This window comes from Odocoileus virginianus, chromosome 7 (assembly GCF_023699985.2).
Source record: "Odocoileus virginianus isolate 20LAN1187 ecotype Illinois chromosome 7, Ovbor_1.2, whole genome shotgun sequence".
In the NCBI taxonomy this organism is placed as follows: domain Eukaryota; kingdom Metazoa; phylum Chordata; class Mammalia; order Artiodactyla; family Cervidae; genus Odocoileus; species Odocoileus virginianus.
Window position 1 is genome coordinate 22606494 of NC_069680.1, and position 14478 is coordinate 22620971.

At 47.3% G+C, this 14478-nt stretch overlaps 1 protein-coding gene across 4 annotated transcripts in view; it reads left to right on the forward strand.

Annotated features, from left to right (window-relative positions):
- PLPP4 (phospholipid phosphatase 4) overlaps positions 1-14478 on the forward strand; it is a 216063-nt gene that overhangs the window by 195326 nt on the left and 6259 nt on the right. For 3 of the 4 annotated variants that reach the window (XM_070470292.1, XM_020907874.2, XM_020907871.2), the window contains one exon: positions 6437-6607. The exons of the other annotated variant lie outside the window; for it this stretch is intronic. In XM_070470292.1, the coding sequence (XP_070326393.1) occupies positions 6437-6607 (171 nt within the window). The remainder of the gene's footprint in view (positions 1-6436; positions 6608-14478) is intronic. 4 annotated transcript variants of the gene reach the window in all.

Sequence of the window (14478 nt, forward strand, 5' to 3'; positions counted from 1 at the left end):
CCCAGAGATGAGCCCACACGGGAGAAAGTGGCAGAGCTGAGTCCTGAAAGGTCTGCTTTTCTCAACAGCACACAGTACTCCCTCCTGTTGAATTGAGGATTCAGTCCCTGAATCTCCTGTGTCACTTAATTTGTTGTTGCTGTTGGTTTAAGCAACACCAACTCTAAAACTTTTCAAGTGCTTCTTTGCTCTAGTGTGGAGAGAAGGGATAAATTGATGTCCGTCACGTTTAGCACAGTTTGACAGTGGACCACTAACACTTGGAAGCAAGATTTAAGTGATCTCAAGTTGGCAGCCCACTGACCCAACCCTGTAAGTACACAGATGAGTTTCATGTGGTCTGTACTGTATTCATTTTTGATAGATTGTTCACATTAAATGGAGACATTTCTCATAAATATCAGGGTTTCCCTCTTCTGTTAGAAGATCAAAACTTCTGGGAACACTGAACCCATGGGCAGATACCACCTTCAGCAGAGGGAAGGGGCTGCATCTTTAAATAGGCGAATGTTCCTGTTTTCCCCAGTCCTCACCACTCTCAAATATCTCTCAATGTCGAGGCCAGGTATTAGTTACCATTTATCATCACAAATGAACCATTGAGATTTTTTCTGAAAATATCTCTTGGATCTGAGTGTTCAGCAATAGAGGAGTAACAGAAGACAGACCAAGAAGGCTTTCTGTTGCAAAAATATTGACTCAACATCCAGCTACTTAACTCATGCTCCCTATCTACCTGGCTCCTTCAGTCACATTGTGGTAGCCCCTTGTGGATCAGCCTCTTATTTTACAGAGCAAACTGAGGCCCAGAGTGGGAAAGAGACTTGCCTAGGATCATGCATTCAGTCAATGGCAGAGCCAGAATGGGAACCTGTACCCCATGCTCTCAACAGCACCCTACTGCTTGTTAGGAGTCTGCAGGGACTGACCAGGCATGCGTGTTCTGCATCCTTGGTTTTGGGTGGTCTTGTGGAGATGTACTGGCAAAGGCCTCAAAACACCCTTCAACATTAAGATTTATTCAGAGACTTCTCTGGTGGTCCAGTGGTTAAGAATCCGCCTGCCAATGCAGGGGACATGGGTTCGATCCCTGGTCCAGGAAGATCCCACATGCTACAGAGCAGTTCAGCCTGTGAGCCACAACTACTGAAGCCCACGCACCCTACAGCCTGCACTCTGCAGCAGGAGAAGCCACCGCAATGAGAAGCCAGGGCGTTGCAGCTAGAGAGTAGCCCCCACTCACTGCAACTAGAGAAAGCCTGCGTGCAGAATGAAGACACGGCACAGCCAAAAATAAATTAATTATAAAAAAAAAATTTATTCCACTACCCAGTATCGCCTTTCTCCCTCTTGGAGAAGAAAATACGTACTCTTTGAGCATCACATGAAAAATTTGTACAATTACCTCATTATAACACAATTCCATTTCTGGTGTCAGGTATAATCAGCTTGGGGAAATTCATTATAATTAGAGTAAAAAATACAACCTCCAAAGCTGAGTCTGTCCCCCTGATTCTTATCTCATTTGTGTATAAAGCCTTTTCTTTGGTGCCAGTTTTCTCATTTCTTGCGGTCGTTGGGGTCCAAACCTCTTTCACTTGGTTTAAATGTCAGCTGGGGAGGAAAAGGCAAAATGACTTTATTTCACCTAAGTGTGTGTGTGTGTGTTAGTAGCTCAGTCGTGTCCGACTCTTTGTGACCCCCTGGACTGTAGCCCACCAGGCTCCTCTGTCCATGGGATTCTCCAGGCAAGAATACTAGTTGGTTGCCACCTAAGCCGACTCAGTAAATAGACCTTTCTTGCAAAGGGAATGTTGTAAACCTGTGACAGTTCATCTGCGTAGTCAGAAAGATGAATCAGTAACTCCCTTTCAGAATCACCAGGCAGGCAGATAACCCTGTTCAGACCACATGCCTAGCATCACCACCTGGACCAGCAACTTGTATTGTGAGGTTTTGCTGATCAACTCTCATTGATGACAGCCAAGTGAGCCCCGAGAGTGCCAGAAACAAGTGGGAAAACCACCCTCCTTCATCTGCTTCCTAGTTTAGAGGTTTCACGAGTATTTTTACTTTTCACAGCCAGTCCAACAGAGAAATATTTACAATCAGCTGCTTCCTGCCAAGAAAACCTGCTACAGGCTTTGAAAACAAGGGTGTATGCTCTTACCTTGATCCATGTGAGTGCCTTTGTGTGTGTGTGTGTGTTGTGTGTGTGTGTGTGTGTTCTAAACTCTGAAGAGCAAATAAACACGTTCCGAGCCCCCAGGAGAGGTTGACTCTTTTCTCTCATACCATTGTTGTAATCGTATTTCTGTTCTGCCTGCAAAATATGAAGGCATTTATCATACTTTATCATTCCCATCTTCCAAAATGTCTGGTACTCTGCCTGTATCTTTGAATGCTCAGTTTTATCTCCTAATCACGTTGGAAGCAGGGACCATGTTTCAGGGGGAAGGCGGACCCTTGGAACAAATGTCATCTCCCTGCTCCTCACTAGCGTACAAGCTTCTGTGGCCCTTCAGTGTCTCGCATGCTTGCTTCTTTGAGAAGAGAAGAGGGTGTTGTTTGGCTTGAGTTGGAAAGCATTTCTTTAAAAACCTTTCTGCTTTCTTTTTCTCCCAATTGAACTTGAATTGAAGCCTTGGTATTACCTCTGAGTCCCAGGATCTCAGAGCTGAAAGGCTCATAGGAGCATCCCGGTCCCAAACTGCCAGCCTCAAAGGAGGAGGGGGCAGAAAACTGTGGGATGCTGTGAGTTTGTAGGATGCCATGGTTTGGTAGAGCCTAATTCGCATTTAGTTGGTATTTGGGGAAATAGGAGTTTGGGCAAAGCACCTGAGCAGCCCATGGCGGGGCCAGAAGGAGATGCCTCAGAAGCCTTTTGTCAAAGGACCGCTTGCCAGTTCAATAACTGCAGGAGTATCAGTGAGAAAGTGACAAGCATAAGGTTTAACATGGAATCACAGTCTGCCGTGTCAGCTAGACAAGTGAGGACACACCGTGCTGCTTTAGACATGCTGCCCAGAGGATCAATAGGATGTGTTGAAGGAGATCAGCTGCTGCGGGATGCCCACAGGATCTAGGCTGTTGAACTCAGCCTTTAAAATTCCTTTGAACCCCTCTTTCTTTTCCAAGAGGGTTTCCCTGTGGCTCAGCTGATAATCTGCCTGCAATGCAGGACACCTGGGTTCGATCCCTGGGTTGGGATGATCCCCTGGAGGAGGGAAAGGCTACCTACTCCAGTATTCTGGCCTAGAGAATTCCATGGACTATATAGTCCATGGGGTTGCAAAGAGTCGGACACGACTGAGCGACTTTCATTTCACTTCACTTCTTTTCCAAGAAGCAGATAACCCTCCGTTTCAGAGCACCTGCAGCGTGGGCCCCACTGTGAGAGAGAGAATGTGCTTTGCCTGCTCTCCTTTGAGCCACAGCCCCGTGAGTTCCTGGGTGCAGAGAGGTGACCGGGTGGAGGTCAAGGGTCTGGCCTTGGACCACATGCCCCAGGACTTGACTTTCATGGATTTTCAGCAGCCCCTTCTCTTGTCCATCTTGTGAATCTGCCCAAAGACTGTTGGCTGTTGAGTCTGGACTCATCTATATTAAAGTCTCCAAACCATTGATTATGGCGACACATAGAAATTCCTGCTCAACATCCACCTTATATCCACTGACCTTGTTTTTAATATTGACAACTTGGCAACACTCAGGACTGCCTCTCTTCTGATTCAAATCATGAAAACTTTCATCCATACAAAGCCTACAAAGCTTCATCACCCTACAAAGCCTCAGGGCAGATCTTTTACGCTCATCACATTCAATGTACAGTCGCCCCTCAGTATTCTTCAGGGGATTGGTTCCAGGGCTCCTGTGAACACCAAAATCCATTGATGCTCAAGATCCTTATATAAACGGTGTAGTAGTAGTTAGGTGGGTAGACGGCCAGGCTGTCAGGTTTGAACAAAGTCTATTACTCCTCCCTTAAGAGCTCAGAATGAGGCCAGTACCCACCAAAGCCAAGTGTCCAGCCTCTTTTGCCCACTCTGATACATTAGGGCAGAGTGAATGAAGAGATGAAACAGAGTAAAATGGATGAGGATGGGGAATTAAGAGCCCATTGCACTTGCTAGGATGGTGGCCAAATGGGGCCTCTTTGGAACACTCTGTAAACCATTTATTAATAATACCCTTCATCATAGCAAACAATTTAGAACTGGCCTGGGCAATGCAGTTTTGCAGAGTTTTACTTTAAACAGAATATTCAGTATATGTTGGCACTGCTTTACTGTTTAAGTACAAATCATTATTCAAAATATTTAAGTGCTTCATTTTTATTCCTAAGATAAACCTGGCTTAATATTATTTTATTAATAAAAAACAAAAACAAGCAATCCTCTGTTACCTTGTTTAATTTGATTGCTGAAACATTTCTGCTTTGGCATAAGTTTGTGTTCATACTTGGGGAACCCTATTTAAGAAGACACATTATTATCAGAGATAATTCATTAAAACTGCAGGGCATTCATCTTTATGTACTATAACCATGAGTATCATGAACTTACAACTTAGAGTCCTGCTTCTTTCACTTAACGTTGTATCCTAATTATTGTTTGTAGCACTACATTGGTTGTTGTTCAGTTGCTCAGTCGTGTCTGACTTTTTGTGACCCCTTGGGCTGCAGCCCAGGCTTTCCTGTCCATCACCATCTTCCAGAATTTGCTCAAATTCATGTCCATTGAGTCGGTGATGCCATCCAACCATCTCATCCTCTGTCATCCCCTTCTCCTTCTGCCTTCAATCTTTCTCACCATCTGGGTCTTTTCCAGTGAGTCGACCCTTCATATCAGGTGGCCAAAGTATTGGAGCTTCAGCTTCAACATCAATCCTTCCAATGAACATTCAGACTTGACTTCCTTTAGGACTGACTGGTGTGATCTCCTTCACATAGTCAGAATAATTTCCACGGCTGCATCATAATTCATTGAATGGAAGTATTCTAGTTCTTTATCTTTACTTTTCCCTCCATAATTACAAATAATTTTAAGCAGAATATCTTCTAGATCTCCCCATGGTTTTTTATTATTTCCTGAAGATGGACTCTCAGACACATCATATCAAGAGGATGGATGTTCTATAGGCCAGGCCTTCTCAGACTTCAGGGTACACCTAGCTCACTTGTGGATCTTGTGAAAGGGGATTCTAACTTAGTACATCCGGGGCAGGTCTGAGGTTCTGTATTTGTGACTAACTCACTGGTGCCGAGGCTGCTGCTCAGGCTTTAGACAGTCTGTTAAAGGCCTTGATGCCCTAGCTTTAGCCCCATCCTACCGACTCTGTCAAATCACTGTGCAGGCTGGTTGCTAGGAGCCTTGCCCCTCAGGAGTATTTTCTGATCAAGAGGAAAGTTTTGAGTAGGCTGGTGTCCAGAGGAGGTGAGAGCTGTAGCCCCTGTCCTCAAGAAAAGCATCTAAACTCACTCCTGGCTGCCATTAGAATTACCTGGGGAGTCCACACACACACACACACACACACACACACACACACACGCATGCACATGTGCACCATTAGGGTTCACTCCAGACTAGTACAAGTAGAAGGTTCTATAATGAGGTTTGACTACCAGTATTTTGAAAATTTCCCAGGTTTTAAAGGTGGCCCGAGTGTAGCCCAGGGTTGAGGACTGTTGTTGTAAGTTCACAGAAAACTCACCTTAAATCTCACTGACTTCAACTGTGTATTAAACCTGACTAGATGAAAAGCTCAGGGCTTACCTACTCCACCTGACTCCACACTTTTGACAATGGATCCAGTGAAGCTACAAGTTGTTTTTGCAGTTCTAAAAACTAATAACCATAATTTCTGAGAGAAAATAAGAAATTTGTCACCACTGGCTTCTCCGTCAAACCCACTTTTCCATAGCATTTGCTGGTCCCATCTTCCAAGCTAAAACTCCCTTTCTTTCCCTCGCTTTTCAAAGCTAAGCTGTCATCAGTCATTTATTCTGCAGGCACTTTTTTCATATAGAACTCCAAACACAGTATTGAAACTCTCTGTTAGCACAACCGTAACCCTCAATCAGTCCATGAGCCCCTTGAAAGCAGAGACAGCCCCTGAATCAACTTTTTATTTCCCCCACCTTGAACAGTGCCTGTCTAGCACAGAGTAGCCACCCCTCAAATCATTGTTGAATGAATGAATGAATGAGATTGAGTAGATTTTGATCACATGCAAGCCTGAAAGGTCGTTCTCATTGTTGAAAGCTTCACACCAGCGTGGTTCTAGCAAGAGCACAGATTGCCGAGATGGTGTCTGGTGCCAACATTTGGTCTTGACCCTGGGGGTGTTGCAAGATGGCAGACAGGATGCTCAGGGTGCCCTGTGTCCCTGCCGCTTCCCACCTGCTAGGATGACACCTGCTGTTTCTCTTTGGCAGTTGCCTTTTCAGGCCTTGGCTTCACAACGTTCTACTTGGCTGGCAAGCTGCACTGCTTCACGGAGAGTGGGCGGGGGAAGAGCTGGCGGCTCTGCGCTGCCATCCTGCCCTTGTACTGTGCCATGATGATCGCCCTGTCCCGCATGTGTGACTACAAGCATCACTGGCAAGGTGAGTCCCTGCCCTGGGCCCGCCCGGTCCGCACGGCCGTCTGCCACTCTCCTGCAGGGATGGGGGGATACTTGCACCTCCTGCGGGGAGAAATGAGTGCCTGCTGTGAGAAACTAGAGCTAGCTGAAATGACAGAGCAGGCAGTTTTAAAGAAAATGCATGTGTTCAGGTGAGCTCTGGCCTTGCAGGGGACAGAATCAGAGCTCCTCCCATTCCTTCATGCTCAACTAGGTGTCTGGAGTCTTACCAGGAAGGCAGGACCTCAGTCACAGACTCAGATGTGACTTCCCTGCTGGATCCCTTGCCTCTGTTCTCAGACTTGGTGCCAAGTGGTGGTTGGCTCCGATCACATCCACCCTACAAAGGCGTGTTTCTCACCAGCAATACTCTTCCAGAAGAGGTTTCCAGCCCAGGGATGGATGCCAGCAGCAACTGCAGGGCTGGGTGAGACTCACCTATATGTTTCAGCCCTGGGGGTGTCTGTGCCAAGTCAGAATAACACAGGACAAGTGAGGTGCTTATTCCTGGCATAAAGCAAAACCATGCCATGCCCCTCTGCAGATCAGCTGCAGCTCTCAGCTTGCCTGAACCACAGCAGCATCTGCCACGGCAAGAAAGGGAGCAGAGACAGAGGCAGTGTCCATAGAAGGTGTGCCCTCCAGGAGTGCAGGGCTTAGGACTTGTATTTCCCAGAATCCGATACTCAGATCACCTTGATCAGGCCACTCCGAGCTAGGGATTGGACTCTTGGAAGTGGGTTCGGAGTGACCGCCAAAAGTGTGCATTGTTAGCAAGGCAGTCCATTAATTCTGAGGAAGTCTGAGAAGCACCATGGAGAGCTCCACTGTGTCCGCTTTCAGCAAACACTCTGAGTGAAATGTGCCTAATCCTAATCCAGCTTCCCTGGATGAATGGCCTTCCATGATCTGTCTGTAGCCGGCCCCTCCTCTTCCTTTCCCGTCCTCCTGCTGTCCCCCGGGCTCATTCCCCTCTGCCCCCTTTTCTGACCACCCTCTTCTCACCTCTTCTCAGGTGTTTGTCCCAGTGGTAGTGAGGCAGCTGTTGAGGCCAGAGATGAGGGGAACTCCTGTTTGGAGGTACCTTTGCCCCATCTTCTCCAGGGGCCTTCTGCTCCTTCTCTGGCTTCAGCTCCACTTTTCTATGCTCCTGGAACTCACACGCTGGGTGTCTTGAGCTTCCAGCAGCAGTTTCAACCTGGGGGTGAAGGGTCTGGGAGAAAAGGAGGCTGATGCATGGTCTAGACAGGTGGAGGCATCAAGGAGGTTTGAGGCCCTGCTGATGGGGGTGATCAGTAGAGGCCCATTGAGCTGCACCCTGAGCCTTCCCTTGTTCTCTGCTTTTATCAGTGACTTGGATGAAGTTCTGGATAATGAGGCCACACAATGGTGGGGGGAGGCAGGAAGAGAACTGCTGAGCCAATAGCACAAGGGCAGACCCATCACACCCTTGGAACTAGGAATATTTTCCAACAGAATCATGGTAACGCATGTGATTAGAGCATGTCCCCATGAGGACTGTTATGGGCTGGATGGCATTTCATGAACTGCTTCTCATTTATCCCTTGTAAACTGTAGTTTCTTCTTCTGAACATGGGAACGATAATCCCCCAACATTTCCCAGAGCCATTCCATAGACTAAATGAAATAATGGATCTGAGTGTACTTGTAAATGAAAGCATGTTGCACAACTGTGAATCGATATTGAAATTGCTTAGTGCATCATTTCTAAAAAGGATGTGTTGTGTCTCCCAAGCCACTGATTTTGAGGTAGACATGCTTTTGGCACATGGTCCATTTGTAAACTCTGAATCCCTAGTTTCCACTTTTATTCCTCCACATTGGATCTGAGAAATGATGAAGGATTTCAGAGTTGACATTTTGGCTTCATCTTGGAAGATAGTAAGAATCTTTGTGTGGTGATCTTGTCCTGAAAACCTAGGAAGAGAGGTTGGCCTGTCTTAAATGCTCTTTTGTTACTATTCATCTGTGGTTGGTGCATCATGAAAGGATGAAGAATCACAGTTCTTGGCTTTGGGGAGATGCTGGACTTGATGCAGCTGGTGCCCCCAAGCCCTGCTGGCAGCGGAGCTTCATGCCCATCCTATCCAACTGGCACAGAAGGGAACTTGGAGCAGTAGAGGGAGAATACTAATGCTCTGTGACCTGATGGGAAAGCAAAGCAAGAGAATTTATGATCAGTGATATGTAGAGCCCTACTTTGGGGACGGGAGGGGCAAGCCAAAGTTGCATCATGGTAGACCCATCCTGCAGCCCAAACTGAATGTGCCTGAGTGGGTTACAGGTCATGGATGTGGCCCAGCTACCCGTGTAGCTGTGCCGTCACCTGTTCAGCTTGTACCCCAGAGGTAGCCAGGAGCAGAGTGTGCCTTTCCTTGGATCCTCTAATGGGCCCTGAGTTGGGCTCATTTTAATCTGAATTCCCCTTTAGGGGGTCATCTGCCACTGTCTATACCAGTGGTCTCAATGGGGAGCAACTGAACCTCCTAGGGGACATTTAGCAATGTCTGGGGACATCTTCACAGATGGGGTGGTGGGAGTGGTGGTGCCTACTGGCATCTGGTGGCTAGAGGCCAGGGATGCTTGTCAACATCCTACAGCATACAAGATGGCACCTCCTCCACAGGGAAGACTCCTCAGCCCCAAACATCTACGGCTGAGGTTGAGAGAGCCTGACCGACACACTTCTTGGGCCTCCCAGGTGGTGCTAGTGGTAAAGCAACCACCTGCCAATGCAGGAGACATAAGAGACACAGGTTTGATCCCCGGGTTGGGAAGATACTCTCGAGGAGGGCATGGCGACCCTAACTCCAGTATTCTTGCCTGGAGAATCCCATGGACAGAGGATCCTGGTGGGCTACACTCCGTAGGATTGGACAGAATCGGACACAGCTGAAGTGACTAAGTGCGCACACACACACCCCCCACCTCTCAGCTCCATCTTTCTTTCCCTTATTACATGTTAAGAGCAGCAGTGTTCAATGAGTGGAAAATTTTATTCGTCCAACACTCACTCTTTAAGGAAGTAATCAAGGAGGCTGGAGAGGTTTGTGGCTTGGAGAAGGGATAGACGGTGAGGCCCTTGGCTGCCGTGTGGGAGGGTGTTGGAGGCAGGATGCTTGGCTGAGATTAACAAGGTGTTGTTTGTTGGTGGACTGAGCTGCCCGGTGACCGTGGGCGGGGGCCATCCGTCATGATGAAAATTCATGGGGAGACCCCTAGGCAGTACAACCTGAGAACCTCTCATTATAGACTTTAGTTAACAACATTAATATTATGAGATTTTTATGACTCCATTTCAATTTTGATTTAAGCAACTGTGTCTAATGTGGAAGTATATCCAATTACTCGATTACATATTCATATCCAGTAAATAACCCATAATCTCAAATGCTTTGCTCTGTTCATTATCATGGTTATCGACGCCCTTTCGGTCTTCTCTGCCTTCCCAGCTCCACTCCAAACACTCAAGTCTGTTGTTTTATTAAGTGAGGAACATTGGAGGGCACAGGCCATTGTGTGGAGGGGCAGTAAGACACGTGACAGGGCTTCTTCACAATTAAAACCGCTGGATAGATTATAAATCTTTCTGCGGCTGAAGGTCTCCTTGTCTCGGCGACATGCTGGCTTTTGGGCCAGCTGGAAACTCGAGAATCCCTGGGTGTTGTCAACGCTTCACAAAGAAGCCGAGCTTTGTGATTAACTGTGTGTTTTTAGCATTAAGACTTGTAGAACTCCCATGCCAGGGGGAACATCTGTGGAGAAAAACGCACAGGAAGAAGAGAGTACCTCCCTGAACCGTCTTCCGCCTCAGTTCATAGTCTCGTGGGTTTATGCTTCCTGTCAGGGGACAGTTAGAGCCGGAAGTGGCCGGAGTGTGTTGTTTTCTTCGTAAATGGACACAACAAGCTCCTTCTGCCCTCAGATCCTTGTATCTGATTCCAGTGTTCCCTTATGTGACCCCAGCTTGCAAGTAATCTTCTAACCAACACTGGTTCTCTAACCATAGCCCATTTTAAGCAGCCCTGGGTGCCTCAGGTAGTGTTTCGTCATAAGAAAGGGCACCTAGGTCTGAATGTAATCCAGAGAAACAAGCCTCAAGGGAGGAAGCAGTCGTTTGTTCCCACCCAGCCTGAGGCCAGGACGCGTCCATGTCAGTCACAGACACCATGCCTGACTGGCCTGAAAATTTCAAGATGGCGCCACTGCTTTTGCCAGGTTTCCTGACTTGGCCATGAAGGGTCTGTGATGTGCAATGAGTTCAGGTGTAGTTTCTGGTCCCTGCAGATGCGGTGTTTGAGGATGAGGGCACTGCGCCTACATGGAGAAGGAAATGGCAACCCACTCCAGTATTCTTATCCGGAAAATCCCATGGACTTCCTCAGTCCATGGGGTCACAAAGAGTCAGACATGACTGAGCAGCGTAGTGAGCGCCCTGCACCTAAGTGCCTGAACCACACTAAAAAGCCAGGCGGAGTCTGCTCCCTCCTCGCACAGTCCCATTCACCCCCCAACACACACACAGTGAGGGACAAACACTGCTCACCAGGCCTCCCTGGGCAGTCAGAAACAATCTCTAGATTCTCTAAATGAAGTGACTTGAAAAGAAGACTTTGGAATGATATCAGGGTTCCCACCAAAACCCACCAGCCTTACATAGAACAGGAGCGATAAATTCCTCCCTCCAAGATCCTCCTTCCCAGGTGAACCGATCTCATCTCCTCCTCCTTCCACAGCTGGCTGCCCGTGTGGTGTGTCTGCATTCACATTTATCATCAGCTGCCAAATGCTGCTTGGGGTCTGGGACCTCTGGCCTTGACCACCCATTAATCCACCCGTCTCTGCCACCATACCGGGGGCATCCCTGCGGGAGGGCTTGAGCAGGCCCAGGCCACTCCCTTTCTGGGATCAGAATACACCAAACAGGGACTTCCCTGGATGGGTCAGTGGTTAAGAATCCGCTTTCCAGTGCGGAGGATGGGGGTTCGATCCCTATTCAGAGACTAAGATCCCACATGCCACATGGCAACTTAGCCCGAGTGCCACGGCTGCTGAGCCCATGCGCCTCAGCTAGAGAGAAGCCCAGCCACCACATGAATATCCCACATGCTGCAACTAGGACCCAATGCGGCAAAATAAGTAAATATTAAAAAAAAATCCACTGGCCAGAGAGCATTAGGCCTTGAGAGGCTTTCTCAGCCAGGCGCCCTGCCCTCTGCCCTGACCTCCCTCATTGCTTAGTTCCCAGGGAAGACAGGTGTTGGCTGCTCCCAAGTCTCTTGACAACCTGGCTTCATTTAACTATGCTTTCTGCTGTTGGCTGTATGTTCAAAATAATTCCAGAAGCCACCTTCTTCTTCCCGCTGTAGTCCAGACCACCATCACCTGCTGCCTGGGTTATTGCTGAAGCCCTGCTACTGTCTCCCCTCCCCTCTCCTTTGCCCCTTACACTGCAGCCAGGAAGAACCTTTAAACCCTGTCACGTGTGGTGCCTGCTTCTCTGCCCCTGGGTTCTCCTCGTGTCCATCAGCATCAAAGCCCAGGTCCTACAGCGACTATGAGACCTGGTCCCGCAGTTCTTGCTTCTCTGATGGTGTTCTGTGCTGCCCTTCCTTCTTCATGCCAGTGCTTTCCCACCCCAGGGCCTTTGCACTGGCTGTCTCCTATGCCCAGAATGCACTTCTTTCAGATGTGTGTATGGCTCCTCCCCTTCCCTCCTCCTGATCTTAGCTCACGTGAGGCTGCCTTATAGTGACCACGCTGTTGAAATTGCAGCCCAGTCCCCACACTCTCTGTGGTGCTCACCTTGCTCATCTACCACCTTCTGACAAACCCAGTCATTTCTTGCTCAGTCACTTCAGTCATGTCCAGCTCTTTGCAACTCTATGGACTGTAGCCTGCCAGGCTCCTCTGTCTATGGGATTCTCCAAGCAAAAATACTGGGGTGGGTTGCCATGCCCTCCTCCAGGTGATCTTCCTGACCCAGGGTTCAAACACATGTCCCCTGCATTGCAGGCAAATTCTTTACCACTGAGCCACTGGGGAAATCCCAGTCATTTCTTAGGTATTGATTATTGTCTGTTCTTATCCACTTGAACAGGAGTCTGAACAGTTCCTCTGTGAAGGATCAGATGGTCACTACCTAGGGCTTTATGTGGGCCATAGTCTCTATTGTAACTGCTCGAGCTGGTGATGGTGGTGTGAAAACCAGCCTATAAATGAATGGTTCACATAGTTTGCTGCTCTCTGTACTAGAATATATTCTCCCCATGGGGAAGGATTTGTGTCTCTTTTGCTGGTATGGCACATAGTAGGTGCTTGTGTTAGTTTCCCAGGTTCTACAAACTGAATAGAAGAATAAAGGTTCTGGAGGCCAGAAGCCCAAGGTCACGGTGTTGGCGGCCCCTCTCCCTCTGACACCTGCACCGGAAAGAGCTTTCCTTGCGTCTTGCAGCTGATCAGCCCCAGATAGTTCTCGGCTTCTACAAACATAATTCCAATCTCTGCCTCTATCTTCACATGGCATTTCCCTTGAGTTTCTTCACATCACCTTCCCTCTGTGTGTATCTGTCTCTGTGTTCAAATTTCCCCTTTCTGTAAGCACACCAGTCAGATTAGAGTCCATTCTACTGATCTCATTTGGGCTTGATTATCTCTGTGCAGATTCTATATCCAAATATGGTTGCATTCTGAGGTACTGAGGTTTAGGACTTACGCGTATCTTTTGGAGGAGCAATTCTTAATGCTTAAGTGCTCAGTACATAAGTGGGTAATGCTGGAATTAATAATTTTTGTTAAATCATATTCCTTTCTAATTTTATCTTCTCTATGCACTGGTTTTACTAAAATTACTCTTACTCTTTGCAAGTTTTTTCTTTTCAAAAATAAACCAAAAAGTAAACTTCAAAAACCATCCACTCACTCATTCATTATATCTCTTGTACCTGTGTGTCAGGCATATTCTCTGATGGAGGCACAGTATTGATGCAGACAGACTTGGTACTGCCCTGCCAGCTTACAGTGTAGCAGGTAGATTGTGCATTCTCTGTGCTTTTATAAAAGCTCAAAGTCACAAAAATGAGATGTGTTATTAGTAGTAGAATAAAAAGAACAGAAACAATCATGTGAGGTTGTTGAGTTTGCCAGAAATGGTCTTTACCCTAGGGTCTTGGGTCATAAAGCCCAAGGCATACAAGGTCCCAAGTAAGCCAGCTGAGTGATGTTGGATGTTGCCATGGCAACAGGGAGGGATGTGTTCCTCCTGGGGACCTAATAGCACGTCATCAGAACACTTTCTGCTTGTTGGTGCCAGAGCTGAGTACTGGCACCTCAATAGGCCAGACTCCACGAGATCCTTTCCTGCCCTTCAACCTCATGAGAAGGGGTTGAGGTCATGCTCATTTTCCAGGTAAGGATTGAAATATAGGTCACCTGATTCAAAGTCTAGCCCTCTTTCTACTATCATTGGAGCCTGCTAGGTATTGATTCTAACCTCCCCTTTCAAATAGCTTTGTTGAGGTGTAATTCATAACTCATAATGCATAAGTTCTCCCTTTAAAATCTACAATTAAATGGTTTTTAGTATATTCAGAGCTGTGCAGCCATCACCACTGTCTAACTCCAGAAAATGTTCATATCGGCAACCACAGCCCCTGGCAATCAGAAATCTACTTTCTTTCTCTATGGATTTCCATCTTCTGGACATTGCATATTCCTGGCATCACATAATATGTGGCCTTTTGTGTCTTGTGATATCTATTCTTTATTGCATCTTGTAAATGTTGTTCAGGGCTTCTCAACATTTACTGAGTAATAACTGCTGGGTTGGGCTTT